This window comes from Camelus ferus, chromosome 14, assembly GCF_009834535.1.
Source record: "Camelus ferus isolate YT-003-E chromosome 14, BCGSAC_Cfer_1.0, whole genome shotgun sequence".
Lineage (NCBI taxonomy): Eukaryota > Metazoa > Chordata > Mammalia > Artiodactyla > Camelidae > Camelus > Camelus ferus.
In genome coordinates, this window is record NC_045709.1 from 65774749 (window position 1) to 65799672 (window position 24924).

Genomic DNA, 24924 nt, shown 5'->3' on the forward strand with positions numbered 1-24924 from the left:
TCATAATGAAACTTGGTACCATCAGTCCAGTACAAGATAATGTGGCTGGGCTTTGAACAGAACAGTCAGAAAAGGCAAGTCTGTCAGCTTTTGCCAGCGGCACCTCTGTGCACCTCGGGCCCACTGCAGGTCCTGTTGCAGTTTGAATAGGAGAATGGCAAGAAATAAAGATCAATCTCGTTTTGGAGAAAGGAGAGTCAAATATGTTAGATCCTTCTAATTTTCACTGATTTACTAAAATGTCTACAGAACATGAAGTAAAAGTGGAAAGGACTGAACAGTAACCTGGTCTCCCTGTGCTTAGGTAACTGGATAAACGTATGTCAAACCAGAGATAGAAACAGTGGGTATGTCATTATAGGAGTTCAGTTTCATGAGTGTATTTTCAATCGTTAGCCACTATTTTACCATTCATAGAAGCTACTTAAATCGAGATTACCTAGGAATGCACAATTGTGCCTTCCCCTCTATATGAAACAAAATCACAATGAAGCATAAAATTTTGGAACATTGCATTCTTTCTCTTGATTGTTGTTCATGTAGCTAAAAAAAAAAAGTAATGTTTGGAAAGCATTTTCCTTCTGTAATAACTTATTCCATTAATATGTTGTCTTTCACTTACTGACCTAACCTCAGTAAGGTATGTATTGGGGGATTTTTTCCCCTCAGAATCAGAGTTGTATTCAAATCTACAATTTATTTCCCTACGTAATTCAAACAGCACATTTTTATTTGAAATTAATCATGACTGGTGCACAACCTGTGACCATAGAACAAAGCCAAGATTAGTAGTCCCAATTACATAGGGAAATAAATCGCTGATATAAATACATACTTCACACTAGGAGAAAAGTTGCAAAGTACATATTCATTCAGGGATGGAACCTGCAATCTTGATCTTGTAACTTTTGCTCTTACCCTGTGAATGATACATCTTTATATAGTGACTTGTAATAATAAATATATTTATTATAATATATAATAATAAATATAAATATAGAAGTGTTTTTAGTAAATATAGGTAAGTGAACAATACTGATTTCCATTAGGCTATGAATTATTCCAATTTCAACTTCTAACTGAAGTTTTAAAATTATTTTTGTCATAATTCCTAAATCTTTTTAATAGGAATTATTAGCTTTCTAAGAGTCTAAAATCCAATGGAGATACTCGTCACTGAAATTTTCTATAAATTTGATGTCCGACTCAGAAATCTTACAGGTAGTAGCACTGGTGGGAACTCCAGGTGCTAGATGTGTGCTGTCCAGTCCAGTGGCCAACAACCAGATGTGGCTCTTGAGCTCTTGAAAGGTGGCTGGTCTGAATTGAGATGGACTGTAAGTGTAAAATACATGCTTGATTTTGAAGACTTAGTACCAGAAAAAAATTAAACATTTCGTTAATATATTTTTTATGTTGCTTATATGATGAATTGACAACAGTTGACATTTGGTTAAGTAAAGCGTATTATTAAAATTAAATTCACCTGATTTTGTCCCCAATATTTAATGTGCCTTCCAGGAAATTTTAAGTAGCATGTGTAGCCCACTTTTATGATGCTCATTATATTTCTGTTGGACAGCAGGCACTATTCTACACTCAACTCCAGGTCCTCAAGAGGCTACAAAGCATAAAAATATACCTTAAACAAAAATGATATGTCATCAGTTTGTCATTTGTAATGTTATTCTGAAGTGTTTTCTTTGGAAAGGATTAATATGGAACAAGGTGGTAAAATCACGTCATGCTTAGGTTCAGTCACTCAAGAAATAATGTTTTAAACACTCATTATAAAACAGGGATTATTCTAAGTATTGTCTTATTCTAAGCAAATAAAAAAATCCCTGTCTTCGTGGAGCTTACATTCTAGCAAGTTAGATCAGAGTTAGATGGATATGAGTTTGTTTTTCTCACTCCTTGGACATATTACTATCTTTTACATATGATCAGTGTAGTATATGCTTGGTGACAGGCTGGAGAGAAGTAAAGGAACATTTCTATATATACAATCATATGTAAAATTAATTTTAAAGGATTCCCATTACAAATGTACCCCTGGATTGAATTCTCTAATGAATAAAAATAGGCTTAAGCAGATTTTTATTAGGCATATGCTGAAAATCAACTAAAAGTATTAAGTCCATGTGGAAATTTTTTAAAGGATGTATTCAAAAGGACTCCATGAGAATATACTTCTTTTGTTCTGTAGTACTGGATATGCTAATGGGTTTGGTTTTCCCTAGAATTTTGAACTACTACATGAATATGACTTTGCATGTTCATAATAGAAATGACAGCATCTTAAATGTTTCAAGGACTCAGACTTAGTGTGGTTATTATGGCTATATATTTGGAGGGTTAACTAGTGAGTTGACTTAACCATAACTTCCACTCAAGATCTCTGGAGGAACAGTTGAAGAAATTGTGGCTATCTGTCTTGGCAAAGAGGATTTTGGGGGAACGTGATACCTGTCTTTAAGTAGTTGAAGAGGAAGAGGAATTAGACTCCTTAATGTAGTCCTCATGGGAAAAATCAGTAGGGCCAGTGACTAGATAAATATAAGGTAAAACATTTAATTATTAGAGGACTATGTTGCCCTGTGAGAGTGTGAGGATATGACCAGAGGTCTTCAGACTTAGGCTGGACAGTCACCTGACCAGATGCTGAACAAGTGGGATTCAAGCATTGGATTGATGGTTCTACCAAGTAACCAAGGGTCTTTCCAATCCTGAGATTGCATGATTCTGCACTATATGATTCTATGAAAGTGAAATGGAGTTGAAATAGCATACTGTTCCTCATTCAGAAGCAACATTTGTACACTGGAAATTTCTAATGTTGAATTAGGAAGTATAAAAAATAAAAATACTTGAAACACACTGTAAAATATGACTTAGAAGTGACTTCAGGAAAACATTTAGGTCCTGTGTATTTATTCAGCTGGTTTTTTTCCAGTATGGCTTCCCAGTGATCAGCATGGGAATAGGCCTTTCCACAAACCCCCAGAGGTCAAGTGCTCTTTACCTTCGACAGTATGTCTTTCTGCTGTGTCCCAGTCCTGTGCCCCAGAGCCATGGGGGGATAAGACTTGGATTGGGTTTGCCAGAGGCAAATGTCAGTCTGTGTGGCCTTGACATTTCCTGGACTTCTCTAAACCTCAATTTCCTCATTTATAAAACAGAGTTGTTAATACCTGTATTTTAGGGTTGTTAGAAAAATTTTTAAATAGCATATAAAAGGCTTGTCAGATATAGTATGTATTCGATAACTAAAACAGAAACCATATCCCTGTGTTATTTCCTCACCTTCTTCCTCATAAACCAGCAGATCAACAGATCCAGTTATTTACTATCTGGTATCTATTAGCTGACAGGCAATTTCATACTTTCGAAACCATTTACTTAATAGCTGCTAAGCCACACAGTGCTGACCGCAAGTGTGTGGTAGCCTGAGACAGCTGTCAGCAACAGAGAGCAGGACCGGTAAATGGATGCTGTGACTGGCTTCGGTACGTTAGTGTGAAGGGGAGGGTGCTTTGGACATGAAAGCTTGACTTGCAGGTGTGTTGTTTGATTATGGTAGGGTGTTTGCATAGAAAGGCTGAGATGGGCACAGGACTGGAGTGCTCCCCTTAGGGCTGGAGATGCAGATGTGGGAGTTTCCTTCCTAGAGGAGATGGTTGAAGCTGTGAAATCTTTGTAAAGAATGTAGAAAGGACAGGAAAGAAAAAAAAAAGGGCCTGGGAACTAACCATGAGAAATGGCCACACATGGAGAGAGATACCTTTGTGTCTGGGAGAGGCTGAGAAGGTAACATAAATTAGAAGACTAAGAATGAATCATCAAATGTGGGCAAATAAACGAGGTAAGGGCCTTGTCGTGATGGGAGGTGCTAACCGCGAGTCTCAGGACTTGAGTTTTGTCTCTGGCTCTGCCTGAAAGTTCTGTCCGCTGCCTCAACTTTACGTAAAACAAGGTCAACGCACCCAGGTCGCCCATCACACAGGAGTGTTACGAGAATCAGATGTGTGGGGAAAGCATTTGCAAACTACGGAATACCCATACGTAAAGGGAAGGTGATGACAGTGATATTGTTAATTATATAATAATATACGAAGTTACAGATGGCTTTCTGTAATGACTTATGACACCAGTTACCTGGAGGTGGGCCAAACTTCACTGGTCACAGTCTTCCAAAACACACCAGCTGCCAGTTTGGGGGTTCCCTGTCCACCCTCACTTCAGACCAGCTGGATTCAGATCTAGGGGTTTTTACTATCCCCTCAGGTTCAATAATTCACTAGAATGACTCACAGAACTCAAGAAAGTGCTGTACTTAGTATTACATCTTTATTATAGTAGAGGATACCAGCCAGACAGGTCCCAAACATGAAACTTCTATTGTCCTTAGGGATACGTTACCCCCAGCCCCGGCACATCGCTAGGTGACGATGTATGTCTTGTTGTTGGTGTGTGACAGTACGTATTGCCAACCAGGAAAACTCACCTGATCTTCAGTGTCCATAGTTTGTATTGAGGCTTCATGACTTAGGCATGAGTGACAGGTCACATGATTGAACTCAGTCTCCACCTCCCAACCCTCCATGATTGGTCTTTGTGATGTGGCCATCTCCCATTCTGAATCACTCATTACCATAAACTAAAAAGGGTCCCATCATGAGCATAAATTATCATTATTATCATAAATTATCCTCATTGGCATAAATATCAGAAGGGCCCACTGTGAATAAAAAAGACACTCTTACCACTCTGTTAATTCAAGGGATTAGAGGCTCCCTCCCAGGAACGGGACAAAGGCTAACCAAGTTGGGTTTGTTTTTATTTTGTTTTTTTAAGGAAGTGTTTTTATTTATTTATTTTTTGGGGTTTTGGGGGGCAGGCAGTAGGCAGTTACCACAGTCTTAATTACACATGCTCTGAAGTGTTGCAACTGTAAGAGAAAACACGGCATCGGAAAACTGCTTTGAGTTCAGGGATTTTGAGGCTTCTGGGAATCTTGTAGGGAGCAGGTTTAACAGAAAGGTTTAACAGAAAGGATGAAAGCCAAATTAGAATTTGCTAAGAACCAGGTAGAAAGGTGAGAGACAGGGAAGCAAATAGAGTGGGCCATTCAATTCAAGTAATATATTAAAAATCAGGAAGATAAGCAGTTGAATGGAAGGGTCTGCATGACTATTCTCTTTAGAGGAAAGAGGTCGGACTGATCCTGGATGTCCTGTGCCCAGGAGCCTGCACCATCTCGAGGTCCTTCTTGCATAGAATTCAGGAAGGCCCAGTAGAGGAAACTGCAAAATGCAGTGCTGTCTTTAGATTTTTATATAAAAGGCAATGAAATAGAAGAAGACTAAAGAGAAGTGTATATATAATGAGTTTATGCAAAAAAAGAAAAAAAAACTTCCTAATTTAATTGTCAGTTATCTCCTCTATTCAAAAATATCTTTTATTTATCATCCTGTGCTTTGTCTGTTTGAATTGAGGGAGTAATTGTTTTGTGTTGTTGTTTTTGTTTCTGTGTAATTGGTTTCAATAAGAGTTTCTTGGCACTCCTAAAAGATTTTAACCATATACAAAATGCCCTTTTGCTCTTTTTATCATTTTTATACATTTTCAACACAAAAGATAAAGTAAACAGCCGAATGAAGCAAAGGGAAGACAATTATTTATAGTGTCAGTAAATCAGCAGTAAGGAAAACCACAGGGGTATGGGCTGCTGGCGGCCAGCCCTGACTCCAGTTAGTGCATAGATTAAAAACATATATTTGTCACACACTTTACTATCATGTAGACCCAGTAGTGCTTTAAAGATTATATTTATGGGTCATTCTTTCCCTCCTGCCAAAGTGATGCCATTGCTGGGATGAAACAAACAGCTACTTAGTAGGTCAAGGTAATAGTTAAGAGCAAAAGGTAAAGAATTGTAAGGAGAGACCAAACTTCAGGAAGACTGAATAGATGCAGTGAAGTTAGGACACCAGAGTTCTCTATTCTTTCTCCTGTCAAAGCTGCCACAGGCTCGCCATTGACCACAAAAGGCAGGAGCTCAATTTTATATTTCATCTGAGAGTTGGCACTTCTGAGAAGTCAGTGCCCATTAGAACCACAATGTGATGGAGGATCAATACTGACTTAAAGGGAGTAATGCCTCTTTCTGAACCATAACTGATACTTCCTGTAGCAGAGACGGTTTTCCCCAAGGGCTGTCAGCCAGGGTCTTAGCCTTCACCTTCCCAGCTCGGGAAGCATAACAACTGTTGGCTGAAATATTTCCTCATTTAGATGCTAAGTTGCATATGTTTATATTTGCTTTTTTGTCAGCAACTTCCTGGTTCCTATGTGTTTTGTGTTAAGATGAAAGGATGAAAAGGTTAGTTCAGGATGGTGGGTTTAGGGGTCGGGGAGTGGGGTTTAGTTCTTTGTCATCCAGATCTACAATCTGCCCAACATCATATGGGATCCAACCCTGAATGTAGTTTAAGGGTTTTTTTCTCATTTTTTTAAGTCTAGTGGGTTTTCTGCATTTAACAGCCATTCAACTTTTCAACAATTATCAGCTCTTCACTTAGTTTCAGACAAAAGCTGTTGTGGGACTCAGAATCAATTCTTCTAGTAAGAATCCTATGAGGAATTAAATCGAAATAAGTGAGTTTTTAGTAAAAGGAAAATAGCATGTGTTTTCAGCCTGTTTAATTCCACAGAAGTGTAAATCCAAGATGTGTGGATTGGATTCCCTTACTGACCTGGTACTAAGAATGGCAGCTGGTCCTGGCCCATATGTACTCCAGTCACTGTATCCAGTGGCCTGGATATTGGCTGTAGTCCTGGATAGATCACAGTTCTCTTCAAGACATCAATTGTAATACCTTAAATACAAGAAAGAAAAAGAGAAAAAAAGGGAGGGAGGAAGGAAGGAAGGAAGGAAAGAAGGAAGGAAGGAGGAAAACAACAACTTTGCATTCGATTCATAAAATAACTTCCACTCTTTGGAGACTTAAGTAATCATTCCACTTTACCTTAATGTTTTTAAGGTTCCATTTAACAATGTGTATTGGTAAGGATTTGACTTGAGGGGAAATAGAACATGCTTCTTTTTTAATTGACACCCAGACTTATCTTCCATGTGTCCAAGTGTGTCATCTTTCATATAAAAGAGATATGAGCCCACCAGCAGCACCTCTATAGCGATCTCTCCAACTTACAGGGTTGCAGCATCCCTGATGTCTGGAGTGAACCATTTGGAAACTAAGTGTGTTTTTGTGTGGAATTTGGGTCTCCAGTTCAGCCCACATGAAACCACTAATAGTGGACTTTTAAAATAAAATTAATGGCAAAAGACACCTGGCCTTGAACCAACATTATAATGAAATTTATGTGTAAAAGTGAACTTGCAACTTGGGAGAGTCCTCTACCTGTAAATATTTTCTCTAGTTTGCAGTGGGACAGGAGATTCTTTCTCCAACCCAACTGCATTTATCGTTTTGCAAATTAGGATGTGACTCCCTCTGTTCCACAGTTTGGGCCTCCTAAGCCCAGGGACTAGGGTGGGGGCTGTTGGGATGCTGAGAGAGAAATGTGAGGGTTGGAGTGAAGAGATGTGATCTAGGAATTTCTAAAGTCCTTGTGGACTTTTTTGATTTCCTGTTTCCATTTAATATTATCTTGTCAAAAGATTCTCCACCTAAAACCACAGAAGAGTTACATGCCAGCTTGGTTTTTCTTCTTATCATTTTGTCCCAAAAGCTAGCCCACCACTACTTGGAGTTTTCTCAGTGGGGTGGAAATGCTCTTGCCTGTACTGGCCCACCCACCTGTTACCCACCTGAGCCTCCAAAGAAGTTCAAAGAGTAAGCAGTAAAAGAAAAACCCGGGTTCTGCTGGGCATTTCATCCTTGGATCTGGTACAGGTGGAGTAAAGGAGGACAAAAATATCCAAGTGGGTGTACAGGCCTTGTATTTTAGCAACACGGAGTTTACTAGTGACCTTGACAAGAGCTGTTTCAGAAGAGTAGAGGGTCAAAAGCATGACTGGAGTGGGTTCAAGAGAAAAATAGGAAGAGAGAAAACGAGACAGAAGTATGATCAATCCTTCTGAGATGTTTTGCTACAAAGACAATCACAATTGAGGTAGTACGTGGAGTAGGATGTGGAGTCAAATAGTTTTTTTTTTCCTCTCTCTCTAAAACTGGGATTATTACAATATAGTACTATTACCCCAAAAGCAGAAGAGAAAAGACCCCAGTTCTTGTCACACCTGAAAAACAGGCAATCAGCCAGGAGACAAAGCATTGTGTAGCAAAAGATTTTAAAGGTTTTATTTAGTAAAGGGAAAGTACAGCTCCAAGAACAGGAGGTGGGCTGATCCCAGGGCAGATACAATGGTCTTTGTTTGCCCCCTTCTCTTAGTCCCTCACTTAGAGGAGATCTCCTGATTAATTGATGGCTCTTGTCCCTGGAGTGCTTAGTCATGATCATCTCCCTTTGTGCATTTCCTTACCCTTGATGCACACAGAAAAACCCATGGGGGTGCCTAAACTGCAATACTAATTTTATTACATGAGCACTGGGTGATGTCCAGTTAGATCCTTGTCACTACTTTACAGTTGTGGCCATCAGGTTCTAACTGGCTTCTTGCTGGCACTCATTTAGAGTAAATAAAGCCCCTTTATCCAGAAGGCAGGCATACTGCCATTTTCCAGACCATCCTTCCTCCTTCTCCTCCACCTATGTGCCCGGTGCCCCAACTTATCTAACTGCCTAACAGTATTTATATGTTGAGGGGAATGATTACATGAAGAAGAAACCTTTATGACACAGTAGAGAGAGGGCACAGCTTGTCAGAGAGAAAGACAGGCACCCTTACGGGTGGTCCTCAGAGGGGAGCACAGAAGATCCTCAGGCAGAAGGAGTGTACGTGCCTGCAACGAGTAGATGGATGTTGGGGGCGCAGGAAGCTTCTGGGGTTTCTCTCCTGATTGCTTCTACAAATGAGTTAAATGCAAGTGAAGGAGAACATGGTGGACGTTTGCTGGGAGAGGAGGAGGGGTGACAGGCTTGTCTAGGAGAATGGAATTGTAATGGAGTGCCGGTTATACTTGATGCTCAAAGTCATGAATTTCAGTGAGACCAGGAAAGAAAGGGAATGTATGTGTGACCTTGGAGATCCTGTGCTGAGGTAGTTTACATAGGTACACCCTCTGCGTTACAAAGTTATTGGGTGTGTTAAATGTGTCAGAAAGCATTTTGAAGTATGAGTACAGGATCTTGTTATTATGAAACTTTGCTTTGAATTACTTAGCACTTTTCCTTAGCAAAAAGCTTTTTAAATTTCTTTAAGAGCCTTGGTCTCTCTAGAGATGGCATTTGGCTTCTGCCCCTGATTTACTCGGTAACTCAGTCTAAGCAAATGACTTAACCTCCTTTTGCTTTCACCTCTCAATCTATGAAATGAGGGTGGTGATGTTTAAATTGCAACAAATTCCTTAGAAATAAAGGTGCTATCTAAATGCAAGCTATTAATAAAATGGTATTTCAGCCCTCATGGGCACGGTCACCAGAGAGTCAGAAAGGTCAGCGCATCTGAACCAGCCTTGGGTGGTGGAAGCCTCTCTTGCAAAGCTTGGAAAGAGGAAGAGAAAGACAAGACATATCCGTTCAGGAGGTGCCCCCTCCTTTCTTGCTTTTGGTTCTCACAACTCCTCTTTGAGGTGGATTATTAGAACCAGTACCTCAAAGAGAAGAGGTACCCAGTTAAAGCCAAGTGGTGGAGCTTGGATTTCAAGCCAAGGTCACCTTAAAATCCCACGCTCTTTTCACTTCCCCACATGTAGCTTTGGGCTTGGTACGTTATAGGCAGAGAGGTGCGGAATGCTTGATTTATGTAGATTATTGTAGACCCACATTTAAGCCAATTTAATCTCTTCTCGGTTATCAAAAATGTAGTGAGAGTTGCCCAGCAGCAGAATAAACCCGTTTGGTGGAGACAGCATCATGATGGGGTCATTTACAAGGAATCAAATGACAAGAAAAGATAGGTACATTAGGTGGACGCAGCAGTAAGCCGACCAAAAATTTGCACTTAGCTACAATGCGGTTTTCAAACACTTTGGGGGCAGGAGGAGGGTGCTAGGGGAAAAAAATTGTGCAGTCATGGGAACTGTAGGAATACTGCATCGCCTGAGCTTTTTACTGCAAACATAATATGTACATTCTAAATGATAGAGCATAAACAGCTCTAAGAGAAAGTCACTGCTCTGTTAGATTTTGACTTCTGAGTACCAATTGCCCACCTGATAGAAAAGGTGATAGGAAAAGTGTATTTATTTTCTTCGAACAGCTAAAAGGTGATCATACTTCTAAAATTTGTTGAGATTGTCCAGGAAAGTGTGTAAAATACTCATCCATCACTGGAAGCCCCTGGTCAGGAAGTGACAGTGCAGTAAATATCTTCAGCTGCCGCCTTTTAATGGACAAGCTGTTTTCGGTTGGAATTTTCAGCACTCACATAAAACACACTGTCAGGAGTGACTGCTCGTGCTCTAGAGTCATCACTGTTGGGATAATGGAACATCTCGCAGCGAATAACCAAAAAAACTGTAAATGTCATGTCAAGTTTGTTGAAGCCATTTGCAAGCCCCGTTCAAGGTTACATGAATATTGAAGGTGTCTGTTTTTCTAAAGTTGGAGATCTGTGAGAGAGATCACTCTTCAGGTTGTGCGATCTGAGAGTCAAGCTAATGAAAAGAAAATTTGCTCTTTGGGAAAGTCAGTCAGTTAGAGCCATTTAGCTGTTAGGATTGCTCCCCTCCCCTGACAGCCTGGATAAGTCAGGATCCCAGTCACTTACCAATAAAAGAATGTATACGTGTTTATAAGTTACAGGTCTGTATGAATATATATGTATATCTTTGACAAGTTACGATATTATCTTGATTTGCTAGGAAGTTTTAACAGTTTGCCTGCCAAATTCAGTATTTCTTTTAAGAGAAAGCACTGAACTTAAAAATTCCCAGTAGAAACTTTCTTCCTTGACTTTGTTCAAAAAGGAAATAAACCTCGTTATCATTCAAACTAATGCTTGTCTTGGGTCATAGAGTGTGGAAATAATTCCTTTACCCAATGCATATTTATTGAGCATCTATTTTGCTCCATGGCCATTCTAGGCACCAGTGTTACAGCAGAATTTAGAATAATGTCCCTGCTCTCTTAGAGCTTACATTCTAGTAAAGAGGTAGACCACAGCCAAGTAAACAAATATCTCATGTGTCCTGTGATGTGCCTTCTGTGAAGGGAAAGATGAGGGTAAGAAGACAGTGATGAAAAGAGCGATGGCTATTTTAGATGGATGGTTAGAGACAGTCTCTCTAGATGACATGTGAGCAGAGACCTGAATGAAATCCAAGACAAAGCCTTGAAAATAACTTGAGTTATAGACATTGCAGGCACAAAAGAAGAAGGAAATAAGTATTAATGCTAATGAAATGGTTGTCTGTCTATATTTTTTAGCTTATTCTTCTGTGTATTTATTTTAAATCTGCTTGACTCTGTTGAATATTTTTTAGTTTAGTCTGAAAGAAGTTGTTGGCTGAGAAGAATTATTTTAATATTTCATAATGTGCACAGTCCTTGCTTATCACAGTGATAAGTTTCATGTTTCTTTCTTCCTTCCTGTAGAAAATCAGAAGTTGCAGTTGATGGAAGGGTCACATTCACACCACAATATCAATTGCAACTCAACAAGGACTCCAGTCGCCAAGGAGCTTAATTATAATCTAGACACTCACACGTCGACAGGGAGGATCAAGGCAGCTGAGAAGAAGGAAGCCTGTAACGCAGAAAGCAACAGAAAAAAGGAAATGGAACTTACTGGCCCTGTTTCTAAAAACGAATCCATTCCCGAAGTTGAAGCCCTGCTGGCAAGATTACGAGCTTTATAAATTAAACTGGTAAAAAAATGATTAAGCTGAATAGAAAGCCATGCTCTCAGCTGTAACACTTGAAAAAAATTGCTTTTTCTGTAAGTGACTTTATATAGTTTTAAATTATAATATATATTAGAAAAATAAAGCTAAATACATGGTTGCTCTGCTCTTTCTGTGTACTTGAGGTTTTGGCTTATTCAGGATTGTAATGGGCTCTAATGCTTTTTCTTTGTCTTCTGGTGTTCATGTGTTCTATATTTGGTGGTGAAATTATACATAATGTTTTAGAGAGCAGGTAGGTGGCCATGTGTTCAGCAGTGTGTCCTCAAGAAAATACCATGTTTCTAAGTCACTGTAATGTTCTCTTTACTATTTTCAACATCAGTGAACATCGAGTCGTCAGCCTCGAGTCTTGCTCCACATCCATGTATGTTCCACGTATGTTATTTATATAGACCCACGTTTCTCCTTAATTGGGACCTGCGTGCTATCGGTGTAGCATGGAAAACATACAACTGAATGTAACAGAGCCGAGAGGAAATGATTGGTGAGCTAATTAGCATCACTGTTGAATTCATGTTAATTAGACCCTGTAGGAAACTAGGCTGCAATTGAACACACTTCCAAAAATGATGTAATAGGAAGATACACTCTTTTTGCAAAATGCACATGCTTTTGTACAAAGTGGATGTACACGGTATTACAGTGCTGCCGAAAAGTCAGCCAAGAGAACGTTCCCCCCCACCCCCCGGTAATTATGACTCTGGGATAGAATTGCCATTGTGAAACTTCCCAAGTAACGAATTTTTTAATTTCTGTGAACCCACTTGAAATTGCAGTTTCTTAGATCTGACAATCAATAACTTTAACAAAGATCTGAAATGTTTCAATGAAGGTTTTCCTATGCAAATACTGCGATTTTACCTCCTTTGGGGCATCAGATTAACTCTGTTAATTCTGTATCAAAGAAAATAAACTTGCTACTTGCACTAAATGAAAAAAAGTTGCTTTTTTTTTGTAGTTAGCATAGTCTGTGGATAAGCTGGAAATAGACTCTGCTGAGCAGTCTAAGCATGTCTTTTGCTTTATGACATGCAATAAGCAAGTGACTGCTCTGTTACCTTCAGTTAAAAAGCAGTTATATGGGACTAGTCTGGCTAGGTCCACTGCTTTTTATTTCCTTGTTTAAGTTGCCACCTCCTTTCAGCTCCAAGTTAATAAAGTTAATTAATTAGGACTATGAACCAGGCCCTGTTTATAGACATTGGGGAGCAGAGTGTTAGCCAGAGCCAAGGTGGGAATAAATTGTTGTCATCTGTGTTGCTGAAATGCCCATTTTGCCCTCCAGTCACAACTCCTATTTTCCTGAAAACAGATCTTAAAAATCAGAAAAGGCAAAGGAACATTTACACCTTTCAGCAGACAGAAGCCCTAACAGCAAGGAAGGAAGTTAAATGAAAGAGTTCTGACTATCTGTCCATAACATGATTTTGCAAAGACTTGGGAATTTCAGAAACAAAACTGAAATGCCACCCGATAGTTTGGACACACCAGATGGCAGGTAAATACTCTGTCAACTTAGGTCCGAGGAGCAGACACGGGGAGAAACAGCCTGGCCAGTAAAGGGAAATGAAGATGACACAGCCTTCCAGGCCAGAGGAAGTCAGGGAAGTCTCGAAACCGAGCGGGTGGCCCCCGGAGCATCTGTCTGCAGAGGCTGAAGGACAACCTTCAGGCGAAAGCCAGGAGCCCAGAGCTCACAAAGCACCAGTGTGTGCCCTCGGAGCCCATTCTGAGCAGGCTGAACAGGAGGACTGCAGGCATCAGGAGGAAAACACCAAGTGCTGACAGAGGTAAGAGCCAACCAAAAAACATTGCTCTCCTTTGCAGATCAAAGCCCCTTCAACAGTGGGCAAGGGGTGAGAATCAGGGTTTTAAAATTCATAATATTCCTTTAGCCGACTGTAGATGAAAACTACAGAGATGACCTTTAATTTGAAGGCAGGCATTGAGGTACAATTTTGTGTTTCCGAGCAAACAGATTTTGTTCACTTGAATTAGCAGGTAAAAGGCCAACTCAAAACCACCTGGCACAGCTCAGTGCTTTGATGAGGTCCTAGTGACAAACCCCAGAGAGACCCCCCCTCCCCTTTCTCTCACATCAATGCAGAGAATTTGGCAAGAACACAGACAGCTAAGTGATCACTGACTTGTCCAAAAGCAAAGACTGCTGCTAACAGGTTTCCCAATCAAATATTTAAAGTAATTAAAAAATAAGGAAAGCAATCTAATCACATGTGCATGTGTGTCCTTTTGTTAACATATTTGAACATTTAAACAAAATATGCCAAACCCCTAGTGTTTATATGCGGAAATAGACATTTCAGTAATTCACGTGAAAGTTTTCGGCTAAATCTAGAAAATGCTATCATTTATACCAAGTAACTTCAAAACTCTTCTAGTTGTGACCATGCTATTTATTCAAAAACAGGTGCAACAATGACTTCAAAGTGTTCGTTTAGCCACAAATGATTGTCTCCTGGGTGAGTCATTCTTATTTAAAATGCCATAATCCAATGTAGATCTGAGTTTACTAGTTAGGAAAGTGAATCTCTAATGCACAAATCTTGGCTACATTTCACCTTAAACTCTCATCTATCGATAAGCACAGGTGGACGGGCAGCACGTTTAGTGAAGAGGTTGTGGCAAACTTTTATACAGACTGTAATTTTTGGAAAGTAGCAGGTCAATGTGTAAACTGCTAAGAGGAATGAAAAATTCCAAAAGCGAATACATTGTCTTTTTCTTCATACTCACTATTAAAATTTTTGAGATCAAGGAATAGTAGCTGGCCAGTGCTCATTTTTGTCTGGTGAATTGTTGAATGGTAACTGTTACATGCCCTTGCCAGGCATGAGTGTTCTTAAGGTGTGTCTTCAGGCCACACTGTTCAGCCATTTTGCTCAAGAGCTACTGTTTATAAAAACCCGTGGAGCTGCTAAAGAACCACAAAGACTGGATGGCACTTCAGAATTGAACCTAAGTCTCCCCATAAAATGAAAACAATGGAACCTTAAACCATAAAAGTTCATTATTCCTAAACAGACTGTTGCCTTTTAAAATGGGTATAAAGGAGGAGGTTATAGCCAGGCCGGGAATGGATCTGGAGTAGAATGAAAGTTCATTGTGCCCCTAATTAGGGTTTGACCGCGGAGGTCTCTTCACCTCCTGCTCACCTACTTAGATTTGAGTGTCACATTTGACTTCCACCACATTCCCCCTTCAGCATCTCCAAGAGACAAGAACTTAAAAGGAATGTCGATTTCTTTCAGGAAACCTTAAAATGATGGACTTTCCCCCTCTGCTCTCCATTTTGCAACAGCAACCATTGGATTAAAAAATGTTTTGAAGATTCCGGATGGTGCCTCCTTGCAATGAATATTACCAACATTCTCCAGGTTCCTGTAGAACTGTTATTATACATTTTATACTATTTGAATTCCAAATTTTTAAAAGGTATTCAGATGATGAAATTGGAAGCCAAATTTCTAGATTATCTCTTCAGGACCACTTATTCATTTTCTTTTACAACAGCCTTTTAACATATTTTAGTAAGTCTATTACATACAAACCTTTGCTTTTTTTTTTTTCAATTGTATCAAAAGTTTGAAGATAGTGTTTTTTTGGTTTTTTGGTTTTTTTTTTTTTTTAAGGGAAGGTACTGCTGGAGATCGAACCCAGGACCTCGTGCATGCTCAGCATGCACTCTAGCATTAAGCTATACTCCCACCACTTGTATCAAAAGTTTGAGACTTTCCATTTTTCTCTTGGCATGTTTATTCCCTGTTATGTTTGGATTAAAAACCTGTTTGTAAGATTTTCTCCTTTTTCCTAGTTTTCTAACTATGAGTTACTGAAAATTTATTTTAAAGATGAATCTCCAACAACAAATCTCATCTTAATATTTTATCTATAATCTGACTAGGTGTGATTGATGGTCAAATATAAGGAAGCTAAAACAAAATAATTAATCAGATCAAGACAACTGTTTTAGTGAATTATTCCTTGAAAGTGGGACCAAGTCCTCAAATGAGTATATTCCAGTTAATTTCTTCCCAAAGTGTCTGTTTTCACAGGCAGTGGCTAATTCTGGTAGAACAGGTCTTTTTGCATTGAAAAAAAAAAAGTATGTTAATTAACCATAGATACTTAACATGTGTATTTAATACACTTAATAATGTCTAGAAATGCAAATTATAGTTGATACAGGTAGATATTAGTAATACAGACATTTTTACTTACATGCTTTGTAATAATTTCAAAGTTCAGTATGTGTGAAGCATTCATTAAAATATATCAAAAGTAGGCAACAAAATTTCAGTCTTGTAATTTAAGTACCCGATCTCTGAGGGAAGCTTGATTTTAAATGGTGTTTCTTTCCTTTCATCAGGCACACATACTTGGCCCTTTCAATGCAAAACCAACTAGTTGCCTAATAAAAGCAAACAGGTGCCTCTCCAGCCTGGAAAAAAAAAAAAAAAAAAAAGCATGTCTTTGGAGGGTCTCATCTTGAGTCCTCTCCTTTCGTTAATGACCTAACAAGGGCCATTCTGATGATTGTTACGAGTCGTGACTGACGTCCCACACCTGGGGCCTCCCCAGAGCGTCAGAGTCCAATTTGACTGTGATAATAAATAAAATCTTGTCGTAGTATTATAGGATGTTTGGCAAGGACAAGAAATAAGGCCCTTTTATAACTCCCCAAGGAATCTGGTGATATTTCTAACGTGATCTCACACATCATTCTGTCCTGCCTGACCTTCCTGGTGTCACCCTCCTGAGTTATAGCCTGTATCCAGTACCCTCCCTCCCTCCACAGCCTCTCCCCCAAATAAAGGATTGCTGACCCGAAGAAAACAAATCTGATTTTTTTTTAACTTTATAAGAAAATCCGTAAAAATGTCCTGGCACTCACTCCCTATGTTTTCTGCAGAACATTTACTGTCTCCATTAGATGAAATGTTATGTCCTGCATTATGAATACTGAAGGTCTCTGAGAGATGAAAAGGACCTCGTTGAGATGTATCCAGCTTCATTCCTTAATGACTTCTGGGGTCCTGGGATGTTACAGGACACATTATGTGTTCACCAAGTTCGCCAATTTACCACCCACTTTTTCAAAGATCAGTTCCTTTACCATGACAGTCACGTGGGAGAGTAGCCTCGCAGGCACTCCCCCGTGACTCCACCTGGAGAGGGACGCCTTTGATCTGTTGTAATCGCTTTCCTCACACTCTCCAGAGAAGCTTAACAGCTTCTGTCTGAGGAGCCAGGAGAACACCCTTACGTAAGAACAGGCACACTTCAAGGACACTGTTAGGCATGGAGACACTGGTGCCACATGGGCATGGCAGCCATGCCTGTGGAGACCAGATGCCCTGTCCGTGACCCTTCTTTGGGCATGGCCCAGGTGGAGCATGAGGGAAGCAAAGTTTGATTCTGATAAGCCCCCGTGTTCCTGAGAAGCTGGGCTTCGGCCGTCCTTATGGCTTCTCCTCCTCTATACCTGCATCTCCTTCGAGTTCTTTAAATGGATGGTAACAGCCGCATTACCCTTCATGGAGGAAAGGTGCATTTTAACTCACATCTGACCCAGAAGGGTGGAAGGTCTGCTGATGGAGACTTGAGAAGCGGCAGAGTCAGGGAATCTATGTCTGCACGTGAAACAACCCAGAATCGCACCTTCCCCTCGTTCTGTTGTCATGGCCACCCTGCCTAAGCCAAGGTCAAAGCACAGACCAAAGTCCCTTTCTGCCATCCTCCCGCAGAGCTGAGACAAGCTGGGATTCTGAAACACTTTGCAAAGCTCTAAGTCATGAAGTAGAGGGAGAGATAAAGGCAGTGAGAAATACGAAGCCATCCAAGCTAATAAAGGATAGTTCTCAGCGTCCACAGCAAGCACGCCCTCCCACTTTGAGGAGAAGCTGGGGAGTGCAGTCCTCTGGTAGGACAGCGGGTGAGGGAGGGTCCTCATGGCCCATTTCTGAGAACAACCCAGCCCTCTTCAGCTTCACATACCCTCACAGGTTGGCAACCATTGACCCAGTCCCAGACTTATGTCCTACACACCTGTGAGGATTGTCTGGCACGTTGGCTGACTGGGGTGTGGACAGAGGCCACGCCATCCGTGAGGAGTTAGAAGGGCAGAACAAGATGCTGAGGTCACAGCGGGGTTGCTGGGTGGTACAAGAAGGGAGACCTATGTGGTAAGGGCTGGAGGCAATAGAGATGCCATGTATCTGTGCTCAGCAGGAGGGAGGGCTCAGAGGACAGGATGGTTGCCTTCATATCCTTAAAAGACAAGCATGGAAGAGATAAGGAGCTTTTTCTGGGTGTCTCCAGAGGACAGAGCTGGGGCCAACAGTAAATATGAGAAAGCGTTTTACCTGTAGAGCTGCCCAGTGATGAGAGGCTGGCCGTCAAGGTCATGAAATCATCGAGTCAGAATCCAAGCAAGTCCTTGTGAGGGACAATGGAGGCCATCTAACTCAAACCCCGTATTCTTACTGGAGGGATGAGGGAGGTGCCCCCCACAACGGGCGCCCCTGTCTCCTTGCTCTGTGTACCCCGACCCCGCTCACACAGCCTCCCTCACCACGTTACCTCAGCAAGCAAAGGCCAGCTCTGTCTGACTGGGAGATAATGAAGGACTTTATTACTCAGGTAGAAGGTTGGCCTCTGTGAACCCTGGGGGACTTTATCACTCTCAGAATCTGTGTTCTGTGACTTTATGAAATCATAAGTGGACACCCTACCTTGGGATTATCACCTCCATGCCATCACACACTCCACTCACTTATCTCTTTGACGGACGTAATAACTGTCTTGGTTTATTCATGTACCTGCTCCAGGTCATGCAACTGAAATAAATCAGCCCTACCCTAGAAAGAAGTGGTCTGGAAAGAAAGGCAAGGAGCCTCGTGGGAAGGAACAGCTGCTTCTGAGGGTCTGGGCTCAGACCCCTGTTGGCTGCCGCGTCTGAGCGATGGAGCAGCTCATTCCCAGCGTGTGGAATTGTGGTGCCGAAAGTAGCACCGTGGGTCCCTCAGTGTTCTAAGCGTGTGATGTGTCTCATCTCACGTTATACGTATAACACCTTCAGGAAGAAGAGATGCTCTTGGAGCCCACTTTACCAGAGAAGTTAAGTCATTTATCCATGGTCACACAGCCACCAAGGAGCGAACATAGAATTAAAATCTAAGCCTTCCGAAACTCCAGACCCTGTGATCTTAAGCTATACGGTCTCCCTGTGTGATTCTAAAAATGCCTTCTAGAAAAACACCAGGGGTAAAACTCAAAACACCTCGCCTGCCTCCTGTTTGGTGCAGTTTTGTAGTTGGCCCTGATAGATGACTCACCACTTGGCTTCATGATTTTGTTTCAAAATGCTGTGAGTCCCCAGAATCTCCTATGCCTCTATACCAAAGATGAAAATGGATAATTTTAGAAAAACTTTTCTCAGTTGAATTCCTGTCACCAATGCTTTTTCTTTGAGTACAGTATTGTCAAATAATCACACATATAAATAAAAGGTGACTAAGTTTAAACGTGAACATTTGCTGCCACAGTTGGTGAAAATGACCAACAGTTGACAGGAATGTCGGGTCCTCTGAGGTTGGTCAACTTTCCAGGCACTGCTCCCACTAGGAAAGCTGGTCCTGCACACATGAACAGCTTGTCAAGGCCTCCATGGTTTGAAGACTCGTGAGATTTCTGTAAGCATGGTATGTACAAAAGATGAGTTCTTCCCAAACCGTTAGCCTCTCAGCAAAATAACAATATACATCATTTTTGTTTTTCCCTTGGCTTCCTGTTTTCTTTCTGAATTTCGGGGGAAATGGAGGTACAACACACGATTTGTAACTTTGGTAAGATTTATTTTTTACAAAAACAATCTCTGTGTAAAATAAGCCTTTTAATAATATCTAGAACACTGAGTATATTTGAGTTCAGGGTTTTTTTTAAAAAAATAAATGCAGAATGTGTAGAGCTTTTAGGAGCTAGTCCATTCATCAGAGTATTTCTCATACCTTTAATTAGTAGTAAGCTGTGCTTCTTAGAATAACATATTTTGAGAGATGTTTGAATTTCCTCATTTGGATAAGTGGCAATTTATGTTCCAGTCATATTGAAAATGGGATTTATTGTAGGGGGACTGAACATGGTATCGGCCTCCCATAGGTATGTTTTTTCCATCCTAGAGCTAGCAATACTAACACAAAAATAATTGAATTTTTAAAGAAAACTTAAATGAAGAGCAAATTTGCCCACTATTACTAAAGCATTTCAATACAAGGTTTCTTTCTGTCCATTCTTTTTGTTCCTAAGTTTAAGCCTCTTCAGGTTAAAAGTTACTAACATTATCTTTACACACAGATCTAGTGGCCTATGTAGCCATTATCTGAGTTGCTTATAGAAAAAAAGGACTATGTTTTGCTAATCGCCATGTCTTCAGTGTCCTGTCTGATACCATAAAGCTCAATCAAATTTACTTCAACTGTGTTGAAAGATAATTGGTGAGCAATCTGTTTAATGAAAGAAGACCAAGGGGTCCATTAGACAGTGAGCTTGGTTTATTCTGGGACAACACTTACACTTTCGCTGAAGTCCATGTACGTCTATAAAATATCGATGAGAAGCAAGAGCCCATCATAAGCTGTTCAGATGCCAGTTCTTACCATAAACCCACTCATTCAGCAAGGCCAGGGACTCTGCTAAATACTGGGTACAGGAGGCTCAGCAAATGGAGCCCCTGTCCTTGGAGGCTGTATAATCCACCAGGCAGGACAAATAGAGTAGGTACGCTGAGGATAAGAAACACAGGCCTTCGGAGTATGTAATGGGAAGCTAACTGTGCTGATGTAGATCAGGGAAGCTCTCCCGGATAGTGACTTAAGTTCAAATGGAGAACAAGGATGGGAAAATTAGGCAGGCAGAGAGAGCACCAGGTAGGGTACCCCAACAAGGACAGAGGCTTTGGAGATGGAAACAGCATGCAATTTTTATTTGGGGGCACAAAATAGGTCTGAGGTTGAGCAGAAGCTAATCAAGCCAGCATACTGCTACCTCTACAACACAAAGACTCATATGTTTTTCTTCAACAATTGAATTTTTTTTTTTTAATTTGCCAGAAGGTTGTATAAATACTGTCGAGTCAACTACAAAAGGAAAATAACTAACAGCTATTCATGGCATCAGACATCCTTAAGTTTTGTTTCATCTTCATAAAAGCAAAATAGAATTCGGAGGCTTCAAATTTGTATTAACTTTACATGCATCGAGATTTCTATATTTAAGGTATTTCAAGGTGAACATCTGTTACTATATTAATTATTGCACAAATTAGTCTGCACTAAGTTATTTTGGTATTTAAGGCAAACATATCACCTTACTACTTGGTACATTTTCAGTGTAAGCTTTCATGTGTTTATTTTATAAAACAACCATAGCATTTGAGATTAAGTCTGTCACTCTATTTTTAACACTTCTGGTACATGCCATTAGATCACCCACATCACTGCAGGATGCACATTCTTTAGAAATGATGGGGAGAAAAAATAAGAATATGTAGAAAAAAACATTTTGTGTGATTTTTCAGAGAACTCTTTTTTTTTTTTTCTCCATCGTTGCATACTTCTCTGACAAATACTAACAGTGGTGTTTTGTCTGGGATCCATGCAGGCAAGGTTGTATCCACTACGGAGCTTCGCGAAGACAGTAATTTTCAAACAATAGAGCAAAAATGCATGGATCAGCCAACTAATTTATGCTTCATCAATTTTACACAGCCAGAAAGCATGAAACTTTAATATGCTCTCACCAAAGTCAAATAAGCCAAGCAGAAGCTACCAAAATCTGGCCTAGAGCGCTCATCTAAACAAGCTTCTGTCATGCCATCTTCGAGAACACAGTGTACTCTGAAAGGGCAGGGCAGCCTCGCTCCACACACAACGCGCTACTAGACAGCAGAGAACTGCAGAAGACGCTCAAAGCAAAGTGTCTGGAAACCCAAGTTGATTAATGTGTAGCTTTATTTCACTTCAGGGGTAAAGCACTACAGGGGAAAAAAATCATCAACTCACTTGACAACTGTAAAGGTCACAAAGGAAATGATGGTGGGTAACAACAAGGCAGGGAGGCAGAGACCCAGGGCTCAGAATGCAAGGCAGAGGCTCCAGGAGTGAGGTGCCAGGTGGGCTGCTGGCCACCCGAGTGTTCGGGACAAATGAAAAGGGCAAGGGAAATGTGAGCCCCTAGAACCCCAATTTCTAGTTCTGGGCCCTCTTCCCTAGTAAGTGAAATGAAGCAGACTGCTGGACACCAGTATGCTCAACTCCTAGGTCTTCACTGCGGTCAGTGTAGTGGAAGTGCCTGGCATGAAGCTTCTGATCGCTGAGGCGTCCATTTCAAAGACGTCCACCAGGATTAATTTACTGCCAGCTACACACCTAGGCAAGGTGCCAGGTCACCCCACCCACCAAGTTCCCCTTTGAGAAAGCCCTGGGTAACCTGGTAACTGACTAGTTAGGGGGCCCTGTTTCTCCCTTCCCATACCCAGATTCCGACTCTTATGTTTTAAAGTCACCAATAAAGAGTGAACCCCTGAAACCCTCAGTACCCCATCTTTGGAACCCAATCAAGGCAGAGCCCCAGGTCCCCATTCCTTCCCTCCCTCTCTATCACAGCCTCACTGTGTGACCCTCTGGTGAGCCGTGTATCCTCCAGGACTTGTGAGTAGCAAATCTTACTCCTCAAAGTTCCCTGACAATTTGTTACTAAAGTGCACCCTGCAATCTTTTGTTTGTTTGTTTTGTTTTTTGGGTTTGGGGGGAGGAGGGGAGGTAACGAGGTTTATTTACTTATTTATTTTAATGAAGCTACTGGGGATTGAACCCAGGACCTGATGCCCTAAACCAGCGCTCTACCACTGAGCTATTTCCCTCCCACCCCATCCTGCCATCATAAGAACTGCAAGGCCGGCCCAGCCACAACATTGGCCAAAGTGGTGAAGGGAGACGTCCACTGGGGTTCCCCACAGTAATGTGGGCCAGTGAGAGCCTTGGGCATCCTGAGCTGAGAACACCACTATCATGAGACTGGTATTAACCGAAAAGACAGATGTCTCATATTCTCCTGCTCTCACTGGCCCATCGAAGTTCCCCTGACGCAGACAGCTGGATCACTGAGAGGCAGAAACGGTAGTGCTAGGTAGTCAGCCTCATTCCGGATTGCACAGCATGGATTTGGACAGAACCACAGCCATTGCAGGACTAGGACAGTTGCTCCCATTGGTTTTGCTGCTTATTTTCAGACCAAAAACCACCCCGTTCCTTTGTCTATCTAAGTCTTCAGGCAAACAGCCTGAAGAGGACCCCATCCTTAAAAATCATATGAAGAAGGTTTGCAGACAGCCACCTTCTCACTGGATCCTGACCTGGCTGGGAGAAGAATCTCTGGTATCTCCTCTTCCTCTTATAAGAACACTAATTCTAGCCTGGGGGCTCCACCTTTATAATGTCATCCAAACCCAATTACCTTCCAAAGGCCCTACCTCCTAATCACGTTGGGAGTTATGGCTTCAACACAAGGACTTAGTGGGGACAAAGCATTCAGTCCATAACAGGTATCTGTTGCAATAATCATTTAGCAAACATTTATGCATATTGTAGAAGAGATGGCCAAGGAGGTTTCTAGGGCTGAGAAAGGGGGGAGGGGAGGTAAAGGTGGTATTAAGATTTATATAAAGGAACCTGGTTGGGTAATGGTACCTTTGCAGAAAATATGGAGTCCAGGGGAAAATATAGATTTGGAGGATGGGGAAGATGGCAGATAATGGGTTTTATTTGAAAACTTGTTGATGTGAAATGCTGGTGGAGCTCCTAGATCCTACAGGCACTGAGGGTGTGGGACCTGGAGCACAGAGAGCAGGAGTGCAGTAACCAAAAAGAAAAAAAAGTCATATGAAGGGCAAATGAGCCTTACAGAACTGTGCTTTTAGGAACTCCATAGACTGAGAGTCCTGGGGGAAATGGAAATAAACTGAACAATTTTCAAACACTTCTGTCAACGGCCTGGAGCATGAGCCTCCTGAACTGATCATTAAGAATCACAAATATTGGTAGAGATCAAAGCCTCACCCCCAACTTCTGGGCCTTGCACTGCCCTAAAACCTTCCCACCATTTCATTTAGTTAAGGGCTGTGGGGCAGTTGGACAACTAAGAGCTTCTTCCCCTAACGTGGAAATGTTACCCCAAAAGGGGAAGGGAAAAGACCCCAGTTCTTGTCATATCTGAAAGATAAGAATTCAGACAGATGAAGCACTGTGTAGTGAAGGATTTGAAAGGATTTATTAGCAAGGGGAAAGTACACCTCCAAGAATGGGAGGCGGACTGATCCAAGGGCTGATAGCAGTGGTCTTGGTCCCTTCTCTCATCCCCTCGCTTAGAGGTGGTCTCTTGACTGATTGACGGCTCTAGCCCCTGGAGTGCTTAGTCATGCTCCTTCTCTATTGTGTATGTCCTTACTCATGATGCACACAGAAAAACCCAGGGTGGGGCGGGGGCTAAACCAAAATACTAACTATTTTACAGTGAGCATTGTGTCATGTCTGGTAAGGTCCTTGTCACTATTGCACAGTTGCAGCTGTTGGGTTCTAACCGGTCTCTTGCTGGCTCTCATTTAGAGGAGGTAAAGTCCCCTTAATGCTGAAGGTGGGCATCTTCTGGACCATCCTCGCTCTCCTCCACCTTATCTGCCCAGTGCCCCCACTTATCTACCTACCTAACAGAAAGAGCATAGGGAAGAATCACATGATCAATAAAAATCCCATGAAGCTTATGAATCCTTATGATAGGGACAAAAACATTAATAAGGAAGAATTCACACTCTCTTTCTTGCCAACCCAGCATCCCTTCGCCTGGATCTCCC

General features: G+C 41.2%; 1 protein-coding gene across 4 annotated transcripts in view; it reads left to right on the forward strand.

Moving 5' to 3' along the window:
* Positions 1-12939, forward strand: part of DIAPH3 (diaphanous related formin 3) — a 472396-nt gene extending 459457 nt beyond the window's left edge. For all 4 annotated transcript variants that reach the window (XM_032496900.1, XM_032496901.1, XM_032496902.1 and 1 more), the window contains one exon: positions 11689-12939. In XM_032496900.1, coding sequence (XP_032352791.1) covers positions 11689-11951 — 263 coding nt within the window. In that variant the 3' untranslated portion in view covers positions 11952-12939. The remainder of the gene's footprint in view (positions 1-11688) is intronic.
* Positions 12940-24924: the final 11985 nt, after the last annotated feature.